Source organism: Thamnophis sirtalis, unplaced genomic scaffold (genome assembly GCF_051295495.1).
Source record: "Thamnophis sirtalis isolate CommonGarterSnake01/CBP01778 unplaced genomic scaffold, rThaSir2_p1.2 scaffold_1, whole genome shotgun sequence".
Lineage (NCBI taxonomy): Eukaryota > Metazoa > Chordata > Lepidosauria > Squamata > Natricidae > Thamnophis > Thamnophis sirtalis.
Genome location: NW_028261381.1, coordinates 137,400,934 through 137,424,398, shown reverse-complemented (window position 1 = coordinate 137,424,398; position 23,465 = coordinate 137,400,934). Strand labels below are relative to the sequence as shown.

Here is a 23,465-nt window from a genome sequence, read left to right as displayed (position 1 = left end):
TAGCAGCATGCTTTTACTAGGTAAAACAAAGATTGGTTGATTGGCAGCTGCTAAGAAATGGGACTTCCATTCATATTAAGACATTTTAAATTCTTCAACAATCTTCAAGTGTTTAACGAGTTAGAGACAAACTTTTAGCTTAGTGCCACAACATCTGTTTCATTTGCAGAAAGCATTGGCATCTCCAGATAGGTCTTGGACATGCTCTTGCTGAACCCAGCAGAGCTATTGTCTATAGTTTGTATATCATGTTATGCCTGATTTGGTTAACATAGTGAGCCACAATTCGCTAGATATACAGAGCATGTTAACCCCCCCCCCCCCAAAAAAAAACACCGAATTCATAAACCACAGTGGCTGGACTCATACAACACTCAGACTAAATGTTATTAACATTGAGTTGCATGGACCAGTGAGAATTTAAGGTAGCTTTATAGCAGTTGGCTACTGCTGAAATACAGTATAATATGTAGTGGAAAAGCACCATAGAGTTTATTACCTGAGGTAGCTGAGAATGTTCTATAGTATAAACTGACTTTCTTGGTAATTTCTTCCTCATTCTGGGTTAAAAAGAGCTCCTCAGATCATAAACTTTGTGTTCGGTAGGACTCAACTAAGTGTGTTATCTTTTACAGCTCCCACCGTTCCTATTTGCCCTGCTGCAGTGCCCTGGCCAAGTCCAGCTATAATCATTGCCGCATGCTGTGCCATACCGGTATTCCTCTTTCTAGTTTTCATCATTTGCTACAAAGCCATAAAAAGGTAAGACTGTGTGTTAGCATATTGAAGCTTGATGCTACAAGATGAGCTGTTTCCTGAATATATCAGCATGGAGATGCTGCAGTGTTGCAGATTGTGCAGTTCTCTAAAAGGGATACCATAGTTACAATTTCTGAATTTACTCATTGCACACGCACACAGACGTTTTCCCTTCTTTCCTTTCCCTTCCCTTTCTTTTCTAGCTCATAAATCCTAGATGCTGTCTTGTTTTCAATAATTGAAAGATCAGAATAACCCAAAACAAGAACAGGGCTATTGATTTCAGGAGGAGTTGAATATACAGGAGGATAGAATGAGAACACCTACTCGCGAGGGAAGAAGCTGCAAGTTATTTGGGAGGCATGTACAGCGCCACAAGTGCCTCTAAGTCAGTGATGAAGAAACTTTTTGGCACTTGAGTGCCGAAAAGGGAGCGTGCACGCGGCACCAAGTGCTGAAAAGGGAGCACTTCGTGCGCCTGTGTGCACTTTGCACATGCATGCATGCTTCACGCATGTGTGTGAAGCATGCATGCACTCATCTGGGCTGTAAACAGGAAAAGGAACTGCCCAGGGGGTATGTGCATACTGGAAAATGTACTTCCGGTTTCCGGCACGCGCATGCATGCCAGCGAGCAAGCCTTCCGGTTCCTGCCATGCATGCACACATGCCGATCAGTTGGCCAGCGTGCATGTTCATGCCAGAAAATGGAAGACCAGCTCTTCCGGTTTCTGGCACTGCCGCAGACACAAAGGCCAGCTGATTGTCGTGTATGCATGTGTGCCAAAAATCCAGAAGAGGAACGGGCGACAGCGCACATGCCAGGTGACATGGCTTTGCGTGCCACTTTGGGCAAATTTGCCATAAGTTCACCATATGGCTCTAAGTGGTTAATACAGGTGGAAGCAGGGAGGAGAGCCACAGCATTGGCTGCTCCAATGCAGTCTGGACTTTGTTACAGAATACTGGAAGATTGTTATGTTACCAGAGCCTCAGCATCACTGGAGTTGTATAAGAATCAGGTGTAGAGGAAAAGCCCATCACCGAATTACAAAGTTCTACCTGTGCCCTCTAGCTGGAAAATCATACATTAGAACTTTGTGTGCATTTATTTTTTTCCCTGCTTGCACACAAAATTAGCAAGTCTGGGAGTTTCCAAAGAAAGCAAAATGTAGATATGTCTATCATTTAAAGCCTGCTGAGAGAAGTTAGGTTGTGATTGTTTTTTGTTTTATGTTTGCCCTGAGTGAAAAGAGCATTTCACTGTTCCACTAAATTCTTCCAATAAATGCTCCGTTAAGCAGTTTCCTCAGGCTATTGGCAGTTGCTTCACTAGGCTCTGTTAACTATTTGTGATTTTCAGGGAAGTAACGTTTCCTCCAGTTTGAACTTTCAATGCAACAGAATCAAATAAAGTATTAAATAGTAAAAATTGGAGTTGATAGAGTGGATTATAATGCTTCATCTTGTAGATGTGGAATTCAATTTATTCATATTCCTTTAAATTAAACTTTCTTCTACTTACCAAATGCAGAGAAACTTCTGATTTTAGCTATTTTTAACAAGCAAATGAATATATAGTTCGGCACTACCGTCTTACAATCTGAAATTGTACTATCTGCTTTCCCAATTCAAGATTTTTTTCACCTCATCCTGCTGTAACAGGATATACATCAATTATAAACACATATTAAACTTCATAGTTTGTTCTATTGGAATCAAAATATCCTCTATGTTGATCCTACTTCAAAAGACACAGCCATAAAATTAAAGCTCAGAATTTCTCTGAGCATATTTTGAATTTGGGAGCCTCCAGAACTGAATTCAATTTTCTTTATAGAATTCTTGCTCACATGAAGCTTTCTATGCTTTAGCAGCTTGTTTTTAGTGGGAAAATGGGAAATGTTGCTAGTACCATTAAGCCAGGGGTCAACAAACTGTGGCTCTTTCATTCCTCTGCTGTGGCTCCCTATCGCCAGTTGGCACCACAATTTTGAGAGGAGCTTCCAGTTAGGGATGGATGGGAAGCAGGGCACACCAGGAGGAGACTCTGTGGCAAAGGGTGGGTTTTCTGGTCAGCTCCACAATTGATAGGGCTTTCGGTTAAGACAGATAGAGGAAAAAGGACACCGCGCTAGGAGGAGACTCTGTGGTGGGAAAACTGGACTTCCAGTCAGAATTGAATGCGGGGCTTATGACCTTTTTGGCTCTTTTGAGTGTTTAAGGTTGCCAACCCTTGCATTAAGCAATTACTAACCTCTTTCAGGTCACTCAGATATCTGTACTATTCCACATTCTTACCTTTTCTTCATTTCACCCTTGTATAGATCACATCTTATTCTGCCAGAATACCATAGTACTAAATGTTCAGTCTGTTTTCAGTATTCAGTCTACTTCAGATGCAGTCCTGTCCATTTCCTGCAGCCCTTTGTCTGAGATAAAGCCAGAGATTGGATTTAATCAAGATTCAGAAAGTTTCCTGTGCACTTTGAGTTAGAGACATAAAATTATTTGAGGAAGGGAGAGATACCACTGCAGTTCAATCATTTTATGGTCAAATTTAATGTTATAGTTTGCCTTCAGTTGTTTGGTTCTTATTCACCACAGAATATTGACTTACTTGGGTGTTTATGAAGAAATTAAAACCTTTTTTGTTCAACAAGCCTATAGGGTCTGAGGTGTTGAATTTGTCATTCCTTCAAGGGAATGTTGTATGTAATTTGACTGTTCTCTAATGACTCTGTATTTGTTGAGTTGTTTTCAATAATTTATGTTCTTAATATTGTATTCAACTCAGAATCAGTTTAAGACTAGAGTGGCATATAAGCCTAAAATAAATCTTGAGGTACTACTGGAAGGCAGTAGAATGCATAAACCATGCCCAGTTGTCCAGTTCAGATTTTAATTAACATTATGAGGAAGAGAATATCTGTAGCTCAGGATTGGCAAGTTGTATTATTGAAATTCTTACAACTCATTTTGGGTATGTAGACGTTTTATTACCGTGCTAGGTAGCATAATCAGTGCAGGAATTTTTAGAGACATGACCTTCATTGTTTGATGCAATTGTATATTGTATATTCTTATTATCTTGCCTACTTTACCTGTTCTTAGATGGAAAAGTCCCATGGGTAGATATTTGATATTGCAGATGCCTTGCGGGTAATAGATTATTTGACTGATAAGGTAGAAATTCTGTCTTTCATTTGTGTATTAGTGGCTTCAGTGATATTGATAGCTGTTTTAGGGACAATTTATTTGGAGAATGCTGTTCTTTTTCTGCCACTAAATTTTAGTTGTTTTTATGTTATTAGCTTGATAAAGAGATAGCTATAGTTTATTTATGTGCCACTTGATTGTTTGAGAAGAAGATAGAATGTTATAAGCTAATTGCTAAAAATTGGGTCTTTGATTGTTTTGTAGGCCATGGGAGGGGGTTTAAGCCTGCATGTCTGTTAATTCTGCTTGTTGTTGCAATCTGAAAGCAGAATGAATGAGTTTTAAAAATGTCTATGGAGAATCTCAGTCATCCAGGTCATGATTGTCCCAAAAGTGCTTTTAACTGGAAAGAGGAAATCCATCATCCAGTCAGAGCTTAAAAAGCTTCTTGGATGAGAAGCAAAATGTCTTCAAAGAAAAACAAGAAAATCCAATTGTCTCTTGAAAAAACACTTTGGGGAGTTTTAAAAATTTATATGTATAATTAAGTTTGTCCCTCATTTTGTGAAGTAGGTTTTTTTATACAATCTTACATCATAAGATTCAGCTTAAGTATCTCAGAACCACATTAGAACCATACTTTCATCTTATTTTAAAAGTTAGGGTTTGATTAATATATTCTGCTTCAGATTATTTTTAACCTAGCCAGAATCAGTTTTCTCTTACCTGAGAAATTTAGAATACTCTTTTGATTTTCCTCTTCTACTTTGCCTTTATGTTACTGAATATATTGTAAGCAAAAGGATCTAAAATTGGCTCATGTATTTTATCTAATCCCGTCTTTCTTATTTTTATAAATAACTCAAGATGGTGAACACACATACTCCTTCCTTCTATTTTCCCCCACAGCAACAAGTGAGGTGAGTTCAGCTGAGAGAGAATGATGGTCCAAGGTCACCCACAGGCTTCCATGCCTAAGACCGAACTATAATTCACAGTCTCCTGTTTTCCAGAAAACTCATATTTTAAACAGATAATGCAATCTGCTATCTGTATAACAAATGAGTGTCCTCCTTATCCTCTAAGGTAAGGGTCCCCAATCTCCAGGTCATGAACCAGCTGCAAAGCTGATGGTGAGCAGCGAGTGAGTGAGCAAAGCTGAACCCCCACCCCAGGTCCGTGGCAAAATTGTCTTCTACGAAACTGGTCCCTGGTGCCAAAAAGATTGGGGACTGCTGCTCTAAGACAGTGACTGATGCAGAAAATGTTTTTGTGCCAGGTGATCACATACTGTGCAAACCTTATGTTGAAAATACTGGTGACTTTTGTAGCTTTTCCTAATTTGGTCTCAGATGAAGTTAATACAATACATGCAATAGCCTTCTTCAAATTCGTTACAAATTTAATGTGTTTCTGTAACTCATCTCTTCATCTGTTTGCTATATAAAATTAAGTAAAAAAAAAACTTGGCAGTTGGTTTATCAATTCCCTGTTTACACAAGAGGCAAACCCTAATTGATAGTCAAATTGAACTTTTTAAGTCTGTGATTCTTAGTGGATTTAGCAGCTAACAAAAGTATAATCACTCTTCTCCTTTAAAGAGAAAGGAAACATTTTCCCCCTCACCCTTTCCTTCGCCTTGCCCGTCACCTATCTTCTGTTACCAACCTTAGCTATTCTTGAAAAGCTGCAACATAGCTTGGTTGATACTTGGAATTCCACGGCTGTAGGTTAGAAAGCAATGGCAAACTACTTTGGTATTTCTGCCAAGAGGTCCATACAGTTTTATTTGCTTTTTATTTCTACAAGCAGAATTCCAAGTATACCACACAGCAGAAAGCTCAAGAATGGGCAGTGTTCATTATAAATGTGGTGTCTTCTGTATAATCAATCATTGCAAAGCCCAGAGAGAATCTCAGTTGTGACCTGGCAATCTATTAATCAGTTTCTCATTGCAGAACATTAGAATTACTGAAATTCAGAATCAACCCTCTTGTTTTCACCCATTAAATTAAAGTCAATCAGTGTTAATGCTTGAGAATAGAAACAATTATGTCTAAAAAAGAACAGCACACAAATTATATGATAAAGAATTACACATGCCAGGCAGAAAATAGCTCTCTAAAATTGTGAAGATTCTTTACTTTCTTTTTTGACAGTCTAGTTATAATCTTATTAAACATTATTTTTTTTAAAAAAATACAAATAAAGAAAGGCAAGCTTTCTATGAGCACAGACATCTGGGCAAGATGATACTGTTATCAGCCTAATTTCACATCTTTTTGCTCTTGTATCTAGCTAAAAATGATGGATGTTATAAGCCCACAGTTTTGGAAGACACTACTATACAATGAGAAGACTGGCCCTGCTCCATAGTGAAGCTCATCATTCTATTTTAGACCTCAAGATGCTGTCAAATCTTTATCTGATATCTGTACAGATTGTGATAGTTCAACTTGTAGTGCCTTTTTATTCTCTTGGAGACATATAGACTGCAAAATAAAAACTCTGGAGTGTTTGGCTTGTTTTCAGACACAAGAAAGAATGTAATAAAGTATTAGAACATATAAAGGCTGCTTCCTATAAACTCTATGAGGGATAGTGCTCCTTTTCCTTCAGAGGTACACATTTAAAAAGTGTAACTCCAGGGCACCTCTAGATCAGGGAAAGGCAACATTTTGGTGGCCAAAACTAAATTTAATGTTTTGGAGGCAGGAAGAGGGCTCCAAAATAAATAAACCTTATTATTCACATTGATAGGATCAGAATTTTCCCATACTTGGGTAGCCTTTTTTTTTAAAGCCATATACATGTATTTTAGGGTGTGTCTATGTGTTTCCTTAAAACGGATGGAAATTTGGGACAATACTGGTGATGCACTGCACATATTGAAGAAAAGGAGATTTGGAGTTGGAGCCTCTTCCAGTCCATTTGGAAGACAGTTTCTATGGCAGAGACCTACATGTTTCTTTGGAAGCAGTAAGTGCTTTGTAGTGAAATAAGGTGAAGTTGCAAAAAAATGAAAGCCTACTAAAAGAAACATTCCCTAAAGGCTTCAAAAACAAAGACATTGCACAGCTTTGCTATCCCTGGGTAGCCTTTTGCTAGGTTGGACTTCCAACTGTGCCTAAAAGCAAAAAAACAAAACAGAGAAAGGCCTTCATTGATGTAGGTTAAGAGTGGCATATTCTTGTGGCAGAAAGCATTCTCCAAACCAACTGGGACAGAGTGATTGTTAAACATAAAACAGCAAACTGTAAATTCATCATATTCTATTTTATCCAGCATTAAGACTAAATATGTTCTTGTTTAATGCAGTTTCATTTTAGTAGTGCAAATATGTATGAATGCTACATGGATTCTTGTTTTGTAACTTTAAAAGATGATAACTATCCCAAGATACCCCCCCCAAAAAAATAGCAAAGATTTCATGAGAGACACCCATCTCTTCATGTTTAATTGATTTTATTTATTTTTAAATTATGCTAGGGTCAAACCTAGTGAGAACTTGGATGAAAGGTTACTATGGAATTCTAGGGTTGTAGAAGGGATTAGAAAAATCAAACAAATATTCTGGAAGTAGCAACTAACATATTATTGCTAAGAAAATTACATGGACAGCTCTGTGTAGTTTGTGGAGCTAAGGATAACTTGAATTTACATCCTCTGCATGTGACTAGTAGATCTGGTAGGAAAGGAATTTTATTTCAGCAACTAAAAATTGTAATAACAATCAAGATCATACTTATCAAGGATCATTTAATTGCAGTCAATTTCATTTGGGAAAATGTCATCATCATTCTTCAGAATTCATTTGTCAAATGAATAAGAAGTCCCTTAATGGTTCATTGAAGTATTTATTGAAAAAGTATATGATTATTGAATTAAAGAAAGGCGTTGTTGACACTACTAAAAAAATAGTCCTGTCCTCATGACTCTGATATTTTACTGGGCTACTGAATATCTTCAAATACTTTTTGACATAGAATTTACCAATAGCAGGTTATATTTCCACTCCAGATAACAGTTTCCGTTTATGCTGTGCTATATGCTATGCAATGCTGTGCTGTGCTGTGCTGTGCTGTGCTATGCTATGCTATGCTATGCTATGCTATGCTATGCTATGCTATGCTATGCTATGCTATGGCATGCTAGTATAATACCTGGTAAGAAAACTATAATGTAAAACTCTAGAATTTTTTTAAGGTGGGGGATATTGATATGTCATACAAATAAACTAATGATAGATTTCATACAACAAACTTGCTTAAACCCAAAATTCCTGATTTTTGTGGCGGAATCCTATACAAATGAAATGAACTATGATTCTGTGATTCCTTGAACAGTCTATTATTTCCAATAGAATATAGGCATATAACCTACCTTGCAAATTATTCTATCACTAGTCCATCTACCTTATGCTATGCACCAGCTGTGCAGCAGCTATCAAATCTATAAAACAGAAATATCACAGATGTTCTTAGAGAGGCTATACATTCAATCTATGCTTTGCGAGTTAACATCCAGCATGGTTTATAATTGTTCCCAGATATTAGACCAGTGTGTATCTTTTCCTCAGATGTTAAAGACCAGTCTAATTACTTGACAATAATAGAGACCATAGGTGCACATTGAAGTTGTTCAGGTTTTCATTTTATAAAGAAATATCTTCAGCAGATCACAAAGCATCTTGGATTCATTCAGTTGAGAACTGTCAGGACAATAAACCAGAAGTGCTATTGATGAGTGTTTCATTTGCCTGTTTGACTGATACATAGTCAATCCTATAGAGCAGCGGTTCTCAACCTGTGGGTTGCGACCCCTTTGGGGGTCGAACAACCTTTTCACAGGGATCGCTAAGACCATTGGAACTCTAAACTTTAAACTCCACCTCTTGTTCCTCGAAACCCCCTGCGGATGGGCTCCGGAGTCATCGCCAGCTGCGCAGAGCATCGCCGCAGCTCCACGCCGAGGAAACATAGGTGCGTGCGCACACTCCGTACAATTACAGTGTCAGCATCCCTCCATAATTTAATTAGGAAAGAAAGACCCAAAGATTCCATGTGTAGGAAATCAAAAGTACTTTTACTAATTACAAATGGCTAGAGAGCGGTTGCATAGCAAAGTCTGGTTAATTAAGCGTGAAAGCAGTTGATATATAGAATAGCCCTTTCCACACCCCCTGGCATCATAGGCCCAGTCCAATCATAAGTCCTTCAAGTGTCAGGTGTGAGATAACTTCAAAAGGCATCATGAAGATGGAATGTCGGTGCCGTTAGTCTAAGCGGGAAAACCCCCACGCATGCGTAGTCTGTCCATCCAGAGAACTCCAGAACATTCCTCCAGCACAACGAGTAACCCCACCCAATATACTGTGCCCACCCTCCCCGTTTCATGGCAGCTGAAGCAACAGCAAAGCAGAAGCTGACATACAGCCTCAGAGACTTCCTAATGGCGGGAAAGTGTTCTCACTCTGACAAAGCGCTGCCTTGTCTTTCACAGCCACCTCGTTTTCAATTGTGGGGGAGAAGAAATCCTCTGCATGGATCCCCCCCAATTGGAAATGAGGCAGCTGTGAAAGATGTGTGGGGTCTGGAGCCCATCCATGCTGCCGAGGATGGGCACTGGACAGGATGCTGGCAGTGCTGGGAGCTGGGCTGTACACGGAGGAGCCGGCGGCCGGGGTGCCCTGAAGCAGCGCCAGCCAGCAGGTCCCGCAAGAAATGCCCAGAGGCAAGGGCCCTCCTCCACCCTGCCCATCGCCCAGCAACACGCTGCTGCCGCCACTTCATCAGGCTACACGGCCTTTTTTCCAATTGAGGGGGAGAAATCTTCTGCATGGATCCCCCCCAATTGGAAATGAGATGGCTGTGTGTCCGGAGCCCATCCGCAGGGGGAGGAGTCCCCCTCGTGTTCCTCATATTCCCAGATGGGCTCTGGAGTCATCGCCAGCTGTGCAGAGCCTCGCCATGGTGACACGCCGTTGAAAACATAGGCGCATGGCGTGCGCACACCTCGTAAATTATAGCCTCGGAGACTTTCCCCCACTGAAAAACACCACTGCCAGGTATTTTTAACCTGTGATTAAAGGTGACCACAGTATGTGTGTGTGTCTGTGTGAGTGAGTGAGACAGACAGACAGACACACACACAGAGTGACAGAGATGGGGGAGGGAGGGGAGAGACAGAGAGATACAGACAGACAGACAGAGGCACAGAGAGAAACAGACAGACAGAGACACACACACAGAGAGTGAGTGACACACACACATACAGAGTGACAGATGGGGAAGGGAGGGAGGGAGGGACAGACAGAGACACACACAGAGACACAGAGTGAGTGATTGAGTGAGTGAGAGACAGACACACACATTCAAAGAGTGACAGAAATTGGCTGGGAGGGGAGTGACAGAGAGAAACATACAGAGAGAGAGACACACACACACACACACACACAGAGTGAGTGGGAGACACACACACACACACACACACACAGAGTGACAGAGATGGGGGAGGAAGGAGAGAGACAGATACAGAGAGAGAATGCAGAGAGAGACAGGGGGAGGGAGGGGGAGAGAGACAAAGAGCCACACACAAAGAGACAGACAGACAGACACACACACACACAGAGAGAGAGAGAGAGAGAGAGAGAAAGAGAAAGATCTATTCTCTTAATATATAGATATATTAAGAAATATTTCACAATATATAATTATATATTGTTTTTGTGATTAATCGCTATGCTTTAATTATGTTCAATTTATAACAATAAAAATACATCCTGCATATCAAATATTTACATTACGATTCATAACAGTAGCAAATTACAGTTATAGGGTAGCAACAAAAATAATTTTATGGTTGGGGGTCACCACAACATGAGGAACTGTATTAAAGGGTCGTGGCATTAGGAAGGTTGAGAACCACTGCTATAGAGAGTTGTAGTCCCTGTGAGTAATTTGTTTCACTGTTTGAGGTGTTTCTCAATCTATTATTGACACTGCAGACACATGTGGTCTCAAAGTTAGGAGTGTCTTATTAACATAGGCTGACATACTAGTTGTAGCTCAGTGGTGGGATTCAAATAATTTAACAACCGGTTCTCTGCCCAAATGACCAGCTGGGTACGCGGAGCTCAGTGGTTATATGACTGGGTGGGCATGGCTCAACTCAACATCATGTACGTCAATGGGCACTTCGCCTTAGCTGTACAATATAATAAGGGTTAACCGGAGATACAGTTTCTGTAAGCAGGGCAATAAATATTAGGCTAGGAAAACAAAAAAGATTTGCCATCACTTGCCTAGGGTCACTTATTTGTGGTCTGATGGCTATTTCATTAAGGAACAAGGGAGACGGGAAATTAGCAAGTATTAAATATACAGTAAGTACATAAATAAAATGTGTTGCATATAAGGTAATTTTGCAAAAGAATGTAAACTTCGGTTAGACCAAAAGAAAGTAATTGTGATTAATCAATATGATAGCATGGTACCATTATATTGTCATCTGCATTAGCACTCTCTGTATGTTTAAAGCCAAGCTGAAGTATTGATAAAGACACTTGGCAAATGAATGAAAACTAAGTGTGATACCCTTAATGCTTATGGGGAAAATACCAGAAATTTCTGAAAGATATCTTTCTCTGCAGATATAATTAAAAACTAGAAAAAGAAATAATAAAAAAGAAAAGATTTCAGCCACGGAAAACATACACAGATAGTTCACATTTAGTTTAACAGTTATGACTTTACAATTAGTCCTTGCATGTATAACTTTTGCAGGTCTATAAAGCAAAGGAAAGCTGAAGTAAGATAAAATAGTCGCAGTTTCACATAGCAACCACTTTACTTAAAGATCAAGCTACCGGTCCCAGCTGCGGACACTAAAGAAGGACTGTCTGTATTTGTGAGCTAAGGTGGGCTGAGCAGAATAAATAAGAGAGGCAGTGATACTCTTAATGAATTCAGAAGGACTTTATTATTTAGCATTATTTGGAATTATTGAACATTCTTGTCTGACAAAATTTTGATGACATTTTAAAATTATTTAAAATTCTCCCTCTTTTTCACTCTTCTTGGAATATACACTCCTTGAGTAACTTGCTATCATCTGTGAAAGTTGAGAGAGCTCAGAAGAGTTCTGTTGTAAATTTATCTTTCTGTACAGTTAATCTCTCATATACATAAGAAATGATGTAATTTGTGAATTTGGCCATCATGACAACCCTGGATTTATTGTAGGAGATCATGGCCCTAATCCATGTAGGCAGCCACATGTCAGATTTGGCTTTTGCCTTGGAGCAGCTGAAAGATGTTCTGAGGAAGGCATAGTTTCATCACTCTGAATATAATATAATTAATGGCACTGCAAACTTCTGGAGGGAGGAGAGCCCACCCCAGGCGCCTAATAAATCACTCTATTTCCTCAGACCAAATGTGGAGTTCCCTGAAGCCTGGTAGGGAGTTCTTTTGAGTATCTCACTGATATCTGGAATAAGAGTTACCTATAGCACTTGACAGGATTGTTTCCAAGCATTCTAACTTCGACCATTAATTCAAGTAATTTCCTTGGAATCTCCAGGAGATAAAATGGCTTAAGAAGTGTTTAGAGTGAAGCTGGTATAAAAAGAAAAATTTATATAACCAGACATGGGTAGGAGATCATATTCAAATAGTGGTAAGAATGGGAATATTTCTCTGGTCTTGCTGCTTCTGCAGATAGTCATCCTAAGCATTATTAAAAGTGAATTGGTTCCTATTATGGAAAGCCAGGTCAGAAGATGAATTTGCCATTGCAGTGAATTCAGACAGAATCTGGAGGATAAAATCATTCAGATAGCCTCAGGGTTAGAGACTAGCTGTGGTAGGTCCAGCTGAAATTACAGAGGTCTTGTCTTGCAAAATGTTGGGATATTCTGAATACTGGCAAAGTTCTCTGTACTTGATCATCTATCCTACCCGGCTGATGAAAGACATCCTTAAAGTAAGGGAAGGCTGAGCGTGGACAATGGGAAATGTATACTTCAATAAGGTGTTGTTTCCTCTGTCTTCAAGAAGCCATCATCCAATTATACTACAGGTAGTCTTTGTTAAGTGACTGTCTTGTTTAGCAACTGTTCAAGTTGCAGCAGTGGTGAAAAAGTAACTTTATGATCAATTTTCAGATTTACAACCTTGCAGGTCTGTAAAACAATGGAAAGCCAAAGTATGAACATAACCATAGTCATATGTTGAATGTAGCATTCACTTTATTTAACAACCAAATTGCCAGACCCAATTATAGTTGCTAAAGGAATATTACCTGTGGGTAACTATTGACTGGTACCCAGCTTCACTTTGTTAGGGACAACTGCAGAGAATCACAAATGAAATAGTTTATCTTGATCTCTTCTGGTCAGGATTCAAGCCTGCATGTGGGATTGAACCTATGTCATTAAGCCTTGTTGATGACCTCTGGTGGGACTTGGGCAGGGGAATTGTAATTCTCCTGATCCTGTTTGATCTCTGAGGTGCACTTTAAATTGCTGATTATTTCCTTTAAAGTTCTACATGGCTCAGGGCCTGCATAACTCTGTGGCTGCCCTATCTAATTTGAGTTGGTGTGTCAGGTAAGATGTAGTAGAGAAGGCTGCAGGTTGCAAAATGAGGTAAGGAACCCATCCTTAAGCCTTCTCAATGATGGATCCTTGCTTCTGAAACTCCATGTCCAGATGGTCTCATTTTTTGACATCAAATCCCCTATTTTTCTTTTCAAAGAGTTAATGAAAGTAAGATTCTACAAAGACGTTTAAGACGCAGAAAGATTCTGCTCTTCATTTTTTTTTATTTGTTGTTATTTGTAACCACTTAGAATCTTTGGAAATACAATTACATATAAGCCAAGCTTATTAAAAAAAATTACCAGAAAGTAGATTTCAGTTAGGCATCGGAGAAGTGGGGGCACTACTGGTAATAGCTGTTCAACAGGTTAAAAGACTACCTTAGGAAGTATAGATTGTCCTAGATTGGCTGTCAAGAATCCATCACTGGGTCAAAGATCAAACAATTCCTTTCCAGACCTTACAGTCTATCAATGATTCTATCAGTTTAGAGCCCAACAAACTAAGTTCCGGCCCTATGGAATGAGCTGCCCCCAGAGATCCGGGCCCTGCCCACTCTCATGGCCTTTCGCAAAGCCATTAAAACCTGGCTTTTCCGGCAGGCCTGGGGCTGTTGACCCCTTGATTGAGGTCCAGCCCCCTTTCGATTGGGTGTTTGTTGTGTTCTTTTTTTAACTTTGTTGTGTCCCATTGTTTTTAAAAATTCTTTTTAATTTCTTTTTTTCATTTCTGTAAGCCGGAGTCCCTCGGGATTGGGCGGCATAGAAATTCAATAAATGAATGAATGATGAAAATGAAGTTAAAAGCAAATGAATCTTTAAGTATTAAGAGGATTTAGGGAGATTTATATTAAATCTCAGTGGAAAATTAAGTGACTCCCTGAGGATATGAAAGGACACATAATTAGCATTGAGTTGCAGAGGAAGAGAGTAGGTGAGTATAATTCAATTATAATTACAATTAATGACAAAGTGAGAAAATATTAAATACATGGGACACAACCACCACTGAACCACCATGAGCCGAGGTGGCGCAGTGGGTAGAGTGCAGTACTGCAGGCCACTTCAGCTGACTGCTAGATCAGCAGTTCAGCGGTTCAAATCTCACCGGCTCAGGGTTGACTCAGCCTTCCATCCTTCCGAGGTGGGTAAAATGAGGACCCGGATTGTTGTTGGGGGCAATATGCTGACTCTGTAAACCGCTTAGAGAGGGCTGAAAGCCCTATGAAGCGGTATATAAAAATCTGCTATTGCTATTGCTATAATTAATTTTACTAATTTTTAATTTAATTTAAAACTTAACTCTGTTAAGATTTTGCTTTTTGAAGGGTGTCAACCATCCCTGGCATTTACAACGGCACTGAAAAAAGTGACTTTTGAACCATTTTTCACCCTTAGTGATCATTGAAGCATCCCTATATGACGATCAAAATTTAGATGATTGGCAACTAACTCATATTTATGATGCTTGCAGTGTCTCGGGACCATGTGATCACATTTTCAACCTTCTGACAAGCAAAGTGAATGGGGAAGCCATGTTTCACTTAACCATGTTAATCACTTAACACTGCAGTAATTCACATAACAGTGGCAAGAAGGGTCATATAATGGGGCAAAAATCACTTAACAAGTATCTCACTTAACAACAGAAATGTTGGACTCAAAATGATTGTATGTTGAGGACTACCCGGAAATGTTTAAAATAGGACCGGAGCACCTCCGTATGAGGAAAACAAACATCTCTAGTCTTTTCCATCCAATATTTCTTAGTGCTTCTTTCCTACAATCAGGTTTAAACAACTACATCATCCCTCCTTTTTGGTCCCCATCTTCAATGTCAGACCACACTAAATAAATGGTTAGATTTCATTGTAACATAAGACAGACCATAAAAAACAAGGAGTGAAAAAGGTTGGGCATTATTCCCATAAAAGTAGTTGCAACATTTTCCAGTAGTAGTGGCCCATGTTTCTCTCTCTTTCTCTCATAGTTGCTTTGCTGTCTGAATGAGACGGATAAGAATAGGATGTATTTAACTGAACACATTCTAAATAATATTCTCTTGGATTTTGGATGCAGGAAAATGAGAGATGAAAAGGGAACGAGAGTACAAATTTGCACTCCTATTTCATTTCTTTCCTCAATATCATAAAGTTTCATTTGTTTAGCATAAAATTGCTCCTTTCATTTTAAAGCAATTTTACAAAGAGCTCAATCAGTGATTTGCTAATTAGAAAAACAACTGCACATAGAAGATTTCATAGTAGACATTTTAATGAGTTGCTTCTGCTTCTGGCATGAATTTGGAGTGGATTTGCATGGAGTGAATATTATGAATTTAAACAGCACTTAACATACACCAGTACTAATTGCAAAACAAATACCAATTTAAAAAGATGGAGCAGAATGGAGGAAAAAGTAGAACAGAATTGGAGTAATGAAGAGTGAGTAAAGAGTTTAAAAAATAATTAGTTTTGTACATATACATATTTCAGATTTAACAAGTAATAGAGGCTATAAAGAAAATTTGCAATAGGAGAATAATGAGGACTTTGGGTTGTTTTACTTACTTTGGGTTGTTTTCCTAAATATATAACATACCCTAAATTATATTATAAGCAAGCTGTAAAACAGAGTGGTCAAAAGTTAGGAATATTGTTTTTAAAAGATGCATACTTTTTAAATACTCAAATACATGTAGTGCTTGACTTGCAACCCCAGAATCTATCATTGAATGAAGTAGTCATTAAGATACCCACATGCCCACTTCACTCAACAACCCTAATCCTGGTTCCTCCAGTTCTAGTCATTTAAGTGAATGGAGCAAAAGAGCTCCATGGATGGTTAGGAACTCCTGTAGTAGGCTGCAGAAACAGATTTTGGATCTTTGGGATCCACGCTTTGTTTCTGCATCCTACTGGAGAAGTTCATCTGCCCTCCATGCATGGAACAGAACCCCCTGTGGCGAGCTGCAGGAACAGAGTGGAATATTCTGGATCTGAACTCTCTTCCTCCACCCTTTTGCACAAAGGGAAACTCCCTCCGGGACTGCACAAAGACAGCCCTGATCTTTGGGATCTGACCTCCATTTCTGCAATCCACCCGAGGAGTTCCTCAGGAGGCAGCCCTCTTTATTCTTGAATCTCAGCTCTCCTTTCACTGTCAATCAGCTGCCTGCTTGCCAGAATCTCAGCTCCGTGTCAGGTGGTAGCAGCTTGCAACCTTCTCTGCTGGCTACCCCATTGACTATCTTGAGAAACCAGCAGAGAAGTTTGGAAATGGTGATCACATTATCGTGGGGTGCTTGAAAACTGGTCTTAAGTGCAAACAGGTTGCCAAGGACTTAGATCGCAATCATGTGGCCATGGGTGGGTGGGTGGGGGGAAGCAGCATAATGTTTCATGAGAGCCAGATGTGCATTTTATGTAATTGTATTGCTTTTTGAAAGTTTTATAATAATTTATAATAATTATAAGTCTCTGTATTATATTATTGTGCTTTCTGACCCAGAGACCATAATAAAGGTTTGATTGATCATCGTACAATCAGTCATCATAAATTCTTCATTTTGTTCTTACTGAAACAGCATTATAATGTCTCTGGATTCTCTCCTCTTCCAGGCTTGTATCTAGAATTAAAAAAACAGAGTTCAGTGAACACTGAGGCTTTATAGCTTATAAAGCAAACTTGAATTTCATAAATTGGTTAGTAGTGATCTTTGCAAAACTGTAAATTGTATACATGTTGGGAAAAATAGACAGGTTAAGATTACAAACTTAAGTGTTCATGTAAAAGCAAACTCTGTTTAAATTGGCAGTTTAGTGTTAGCAGTACTTAGTGGTAATAATGTAACAGTGTTCCTCGCCATGCCTCACGGCAAGAGGCTGTTTTAAGGATTGCACATGCCCACATCTGCATCTTCCAGAAGAGAGGAAATCCAAGGGTCTCTACAGAATCCTCCCCCTATCTGTTTCTTGATTTTGAAACAATACTGTTCTTCATTTGTAGATATTTAAGCCACTGGAAAAGTATTTATTTATTTATTTATTCATTCATTCATTCATTCATTCAATCAATCATTCAATATGCCCCCCCCCAATCTCCCTATCAATTGATTATGGTACAGTAAGATACTGTAGTTATGTATGATTTGGTTTCCATGTCTAGATATTTTTGAATCAACTAGCTGGTGGAAAAAGTGACATAAAATAAGACTTGGTCAAGCATTTAAGGTATGAAAACTCTTAGATTAAACAGATTTACAGGGAATAATGCCAGCTGTAAAAATAGAATATCTATTAAATGTAAATTAATTTTGCTTATGCATAAAATGACACTAGATTGTATACATATGCATTTTGCATATTATATGCATTTACATGTATAAAGTAGCAATTTGTATATGTGCATAGAATTATCCGATAGACAGACAAATTTTCTTCATTGTAACCAAAGTACTCAGAACAGAGCCTTTTAAATCAAGGGTTTATTATCTTGCATTTCCCCCCTATTTTCCTTGTTCAGGAGCAACCTGCTGCTCTCTAAATGGTTTGCCATTGGCAGTCCTGCTGGCATTGATGAGAATTGAATATCTGGAAACCATCTGGATGCCCATCCCTTTTTTTCCCTGTCATCAGAAAATTGTTAAGAGTTGTAATACAGAATTCTTCAGTAATTCGTGGCGTAGATAAATAGTCCAAATTTGAAAATTTATAGAATTGCACAAAGTCAGTGGTGGAATGAGATACAATATTTTTAGTTTTAAGAATCCTTTTATAATTAATCATTTGTACAGAATGTTTTTCAATATTTTGCATAGCTAATGAATTTGTTCTGTCTCCTTTTCTTTTTAAAATATCCTTTTGATTGGGATTTAACGAAGGAAACCTATGAGAACAGAAGAGAATGGAACAAGTCAAGCTGAATATGCAATGACATCCTGTCAAAACAGCAAGACAGTTGATGCTAACAATGCAGTGGCGTAATTTCCGAAACCACCTCTTGAATAGTAAACATTAAAAGCACACATGGAATATGCAAGGTGGGTGAAATGCAGCATCAAGAGAAGACTTATGGCCGAGGACTTCATTTCAGAAATAGCGCACGCTTCAGATCTTCTGAGAAGAAAAGCAGGTGACTCCTCTTTGGCTTGCTGAGTGTTACGAAAAGTGGGTTTATACCGGGGGCTACTCTGAAAAAGGGATTCACAGAGGCCTACTCACTGCATGCTTGTTCTTTTGAAAGCAACATTGCAGTGCCCCTTTTTCTTTCCTCATCTTTGATGGACTGTTTATTTTTTGAAAATGCTTCAGCGATCCTTTGATAATTAAGAGAGTGATCTATTCAAGATGGTAAAATACCATAATTGGGCTTGCAGATTCAAGCTTTGCATTTTTCTGTTTCTCTACAGTCATTTTAAGACCCACCCTTTATGATGATCATATTGTTAAAGTGGAAAATCTCCATTCACTGAAAGGGAACATCCCTCCCTGCCCAGCTGCATGATTTCATGGAATGTATCCCCTCCTACACAATCCGATGACTAGATATAGGTGCCATTCAGAATGTCTTACAACAATTAGCTTTACTGATGGAAAGAAAAATGTTACCTAGGATAACATTTTTAAAGTGTTTTAAATATTGTTAATCCATAGACCAGAAACATTTTGGGCCTTAGTGTTTAAAAAAATATATCTATATTTCGGTATATCTATTATTATTTTGCAGTTTTGCACATGTATATCCACCACACTAATCTGTAGACAAGATCTCTGGAATGATCTAAAAATGTTTGACTCTGGAGGACAAGAAGCTGCAATGGAAACAACTCCTTGAAGACTTTCCTATTCCTTGAGTAGCTCCTCCAAATGAGTGCTAAATAAAGAATTTTCTGTTGTAGGGAAAAAGCTGTGATAGATCAGTCCCCTCTTTAATAAGGGGCTGCCAATAGTGCCAAAATTGCTCTGTTTTGTATCACTTTGTGATAAAGTACCACAAACAGTTTAAAAGCATAATCCAACTTTCCATTGTCACAGTGTCTTGTTAGGCACAGTCACTTTAATTTGTAAAAGAACGACTGATGCTATTACTTGTCCATACCTTGTTTAAGAACTTAAAATATGGTTTCTGTCTTTCCTTTTATATGCCTTCATTTGTCACAGCTGTACCAGCAAAACAAAACAGAATGAGGTGTCACGATCTGGCTTCTTGTCTTGCTGTCAAGCTTCAGTGATATTCTGTCTTTGTAGATTCAAGCAGTCTGAAAGAAACTAGCAGTACTGTAGTCTAGAATCATGGTTTTGTGTCAGTCCTAAATTGTAAGAAGCTGGTATGCTGGCTGAATGTAGCTAGGATTGTCTCCAAGTAGAATTCCAGTGTATTCCAACCTACAATCAGTTTTTCAGAAGACCTCTTAAAAGTGAGGGATGGGGAACATCTCTGCATTGAATTCTGATACTCCCTCACTTAGACAAAGTCACTGTATAATGCTGTCTCAGTTAAATATGAAAAATGATGGATAGGTGAGTGAATGAGTGTATGCACGAGTGAGTGAGTGAGTGAGTGAATGAATGAATGAATGAATGAATGAATGAATGAATGAATGAATGATTTTAGAACCTTTGGCCACTCAACAGTATACAATAATACTTAAAATCAATATAGTTAGTGCTGTTGCAGCAACAATAACTTGCCTCTTAATAGCAATATAAAATACTTTTGCAACCATTTTAGTTATGTCTGAGCTTGCATCTGCAAGGCAGTAAGTTACATAAAATAAATAACTTATTCCTAGGAATCTTAAAAAGTAGTGGTTGATTTGTTCTTTATATCCCAGTAGAGGATACAGTACAAAAAAAAGCATGTTCCCAAGGAGTAAGGGTTGCCAGGGTGTCTCACTAGAAAATTGGTTCCTTATAAATCTCATTTCTAAGATGGATAAGGAAAATTCATTTAAACAGGACTTGGTGAAAAAAATCCTAAACATACCTGTTCGATATGATAGTGATCAAAATATCTTTATTATGATTTCCTGGACCAGGAAAAAATTAGTACCTTCGTTTTAGAATACTTTATAGTTGATTTGTTATTACTGTAATATTGCTAGAAGGCTGTCATCAGTCACTGGAGACATAGTCACTTTTGGCAAAGCAAAATAGGTGATATCAACATATAATAAAAAAAGGCACATGTATTTGTTAGATTTGGGCAGGAAAGTCTTCAGTTTCCAATGAGGCTGCCAAGTCATTCATATAAAAATTGGTGTCAAGACACACCCTTCTCTAGCTCCACCTGTAGAAGGAAATATATTAGTTAAAGTGCCATTAGGTCTATATGTAATCTGCAAAAAGGATTTAGAATAATTGCCTTCTGGTCAGTTATGTTTCCCATAGTTGTCTCCTAGAAACAGATGAAATGAGCGGCACATCAATCAGATAAATAATAAATAAATAGAATTGAAAGCTGCTTTAAGCCAATAAATACTATGAAAAGATTGCACATCAATCCGCAAAAATATTTCTCAATGGGATGGTATAAGACCATATGTAGGACAACCTTCTCTGAATTCAATCTGCTCAGTCCCCAAGATTTTAGGACCTGCCAGTTATGTCTTTAACTCATTTAAGGGATACATAGCATAAAGTTTGCCTACTCAGGGCTGACTTAACACATGGGCCTGATGTGCACTTGCCCATGGGCCCCACGAGTATAGGGGCCCCATACTATCTGTATATGTTAACCCTTCAATGCATCTTTTATCATATAAATACCACAACATATTTATTACATTTTACTGCATTTTAATTAATATTAACATGAAAATATATGTTTAATTTTATCGACATTTTTATTCCTGTGAGTAGTAGTTGTAGGGGCCCCAATACACTGCTTTGTCGGGGGCCATTAGTGTTGTTAAGACAGCCCTCTGCCTACTGTTGATAACATGGGTATTATGGTGAAATTTGTCCATAGATTTCCCTTTTATTGTTGATAGGGATTTTTCAAGCAAAATACAATTAATAAGGAGTAATTTCCACCATTTTGAATTGATTTTAATACATTCTGAAGGTATAGGATCTGTGGGACTTACCCTGCCTTATCAATTTCATTTTTTATGGTCAAGAAGTGTGCCTGGGGAGGGGGGAGGGATTGGTAGTAAGAAGCACAGTGGACTCAAGGAAATGATTGTGGTTGTAAATTGCAAAAAAAGTGGCTCTCTCAAGTTCCAGCAGAGATTTTACATAAGGGGTTTTCAGAATACCTTCCTATATAGCTTTGGAAATAATAGATTTGTTTGCCTTTACTCCTAGAAATATATATATAAAAAAACTTTTTCGAAGTGGCATGGCTGGGGAATCTTCTTACTGCCTGCTGTAGAGCTTTTGTAAATGTTGCAAACTTGTTATTTAGAAACCTACATCTTACTTTCATCCACTGTTTATTATTATTTTTAATCTCCCTGGGTTATATAAAAAGTTTACTTTACATTGAGCCAGCACAATATTCATAAAAAAATAAACAAGATTATCATTAAAAAAATAATCTCAGATATCCGTCATTGACATGAGCATCTTTTGCATAACCATATATTCAAGGGAATCAAGGCCATAAGTATTTCAAGATTCTGTCTTCCTACCTCTTGCATCAATCTTGGCTCCTGGATTGAATCTTGGTTTTTGTTTTTGGTTCTTTCAGTATAATTTTTCTTAGTCACTTTTTTTCCTGGTCAAGAATATTCATCAGTTTCTTTAAATTTGCCTTGGCAATTCATGACCACAATGTTCCTTCTTAGAAACTCTTTTTTTTTGCCATTATCGTTACGTGAATCGTGGTTATTAAGCAAATCCAGCTTCCCCATTGACTTTGCTTGTTGGCAGCTGACTGAGAAGGTCACAAATGGTAGCCATGTGACACCCCCAAATACATGCTGCTTGCCAAGTTCCCAAATTTTGTTCCTATGACCACAGAGACGCTGCAAAGAAAATGCAAGGACTGGTTGTAAGTCACTTTTTTCGCCACCATTGTGATTTCCAATGGTTGCTAAATGAATGGTCTTAATTTGAGGACTACTAGTGCAAATAGTCGGATTTATTAATGTACAAAAATATATAAAGTAATAGGTTATATATAAAGTATACCTCTCAGTGCAGCACTAAAATATGTTTTAATTACCACATAGTTTTATGTAGAGAAACATTAAAAAAATGTAAAATAAAATAAAAACGAACAAAATACTAAAACATTGGGTTTTAAATTGTGCAGCTACTTAGATATTGGAATGCTCAATTATTAGTGGTAAAATTGAGACTAGCATGGACGGGTATCGTCTTTCATTTCTGACCTTCATATTTGCTGATTGATTCAGCATTTCTGTAGCTATTTCGGTTACATTTGTTAACAAGGCTCTCCATTCTGTCAAGAAGGACTTTATTAGAGTCCCCTGCTCGCTCACAGAAGTTCACCGTTTGTTTCTCTAACAGATAAGAGATCAGCAAGAAACCTGATTTTCATTCCTGCTATTCATCAGGATGAGCAGGGTCACTAACAGATTTTGAAGGCTTGTTCTCTTGCTCTCTATTCACTACACTCACTTGGAGTTGACAGGCATTTAAGAAGAGAAGTACGTAACCTTTAGCTGGTTTATACTATAGTTAATCTTGCAAGAAATTTTCCTTTCTTCAAGGACTGGTATCAAATCAGACCCTATTAAATTGCAGGTAGAATCATGAGAAGTAGAAGTACAAAGGGAAAAAGCAGATCTGCACTTGGATAGAAGTATTACTTTTAAAGACAGTAAGCCAGTAATGGCTAACCTTTTTGTCCTCGCATGCCAAAATCACGTGCATATGCATGGCAGCGTGCACACGTGTGCCCACACCCACAATACAATGCACCCCACCTCCCCTGTGGATGCACATATAACCCCCTTTGCTCCCACCCCTGTGCTT

At 38.3% G+C, this 23,465-nt stretch overlaps 1 protein-coding gene across 2 annotated transcripts in view; it reads left to right on the top strand.

The window, feature by feature from the left end:
- The window catches only part of PRIMA1 (proline rich membrane anchor 1), a 70,646-nt gene extending 48,425 nt beyond the window's left edge, over positions 1-22,221 (top strand). For both annotated transcript variants that reach the window (XM_014058568.2, XM_087725837.1), the window contains exons 4-5: positions 636-762; positions 18,401-22,221. In XM_014058568.2, coding sequence (XP_013914043.1) covers positions 636-762; positions 18,401-18,503 — 230 coding nt within the window. In that variant the 3' untranslated portion in view covers positions 18,504-22,221. The remainder of the gene's footprint in view (positions 1-635; positions 763-18,400) is intronic.
- Positions 22,222-23,465: the final 1,244 nt, after the last annotated feature.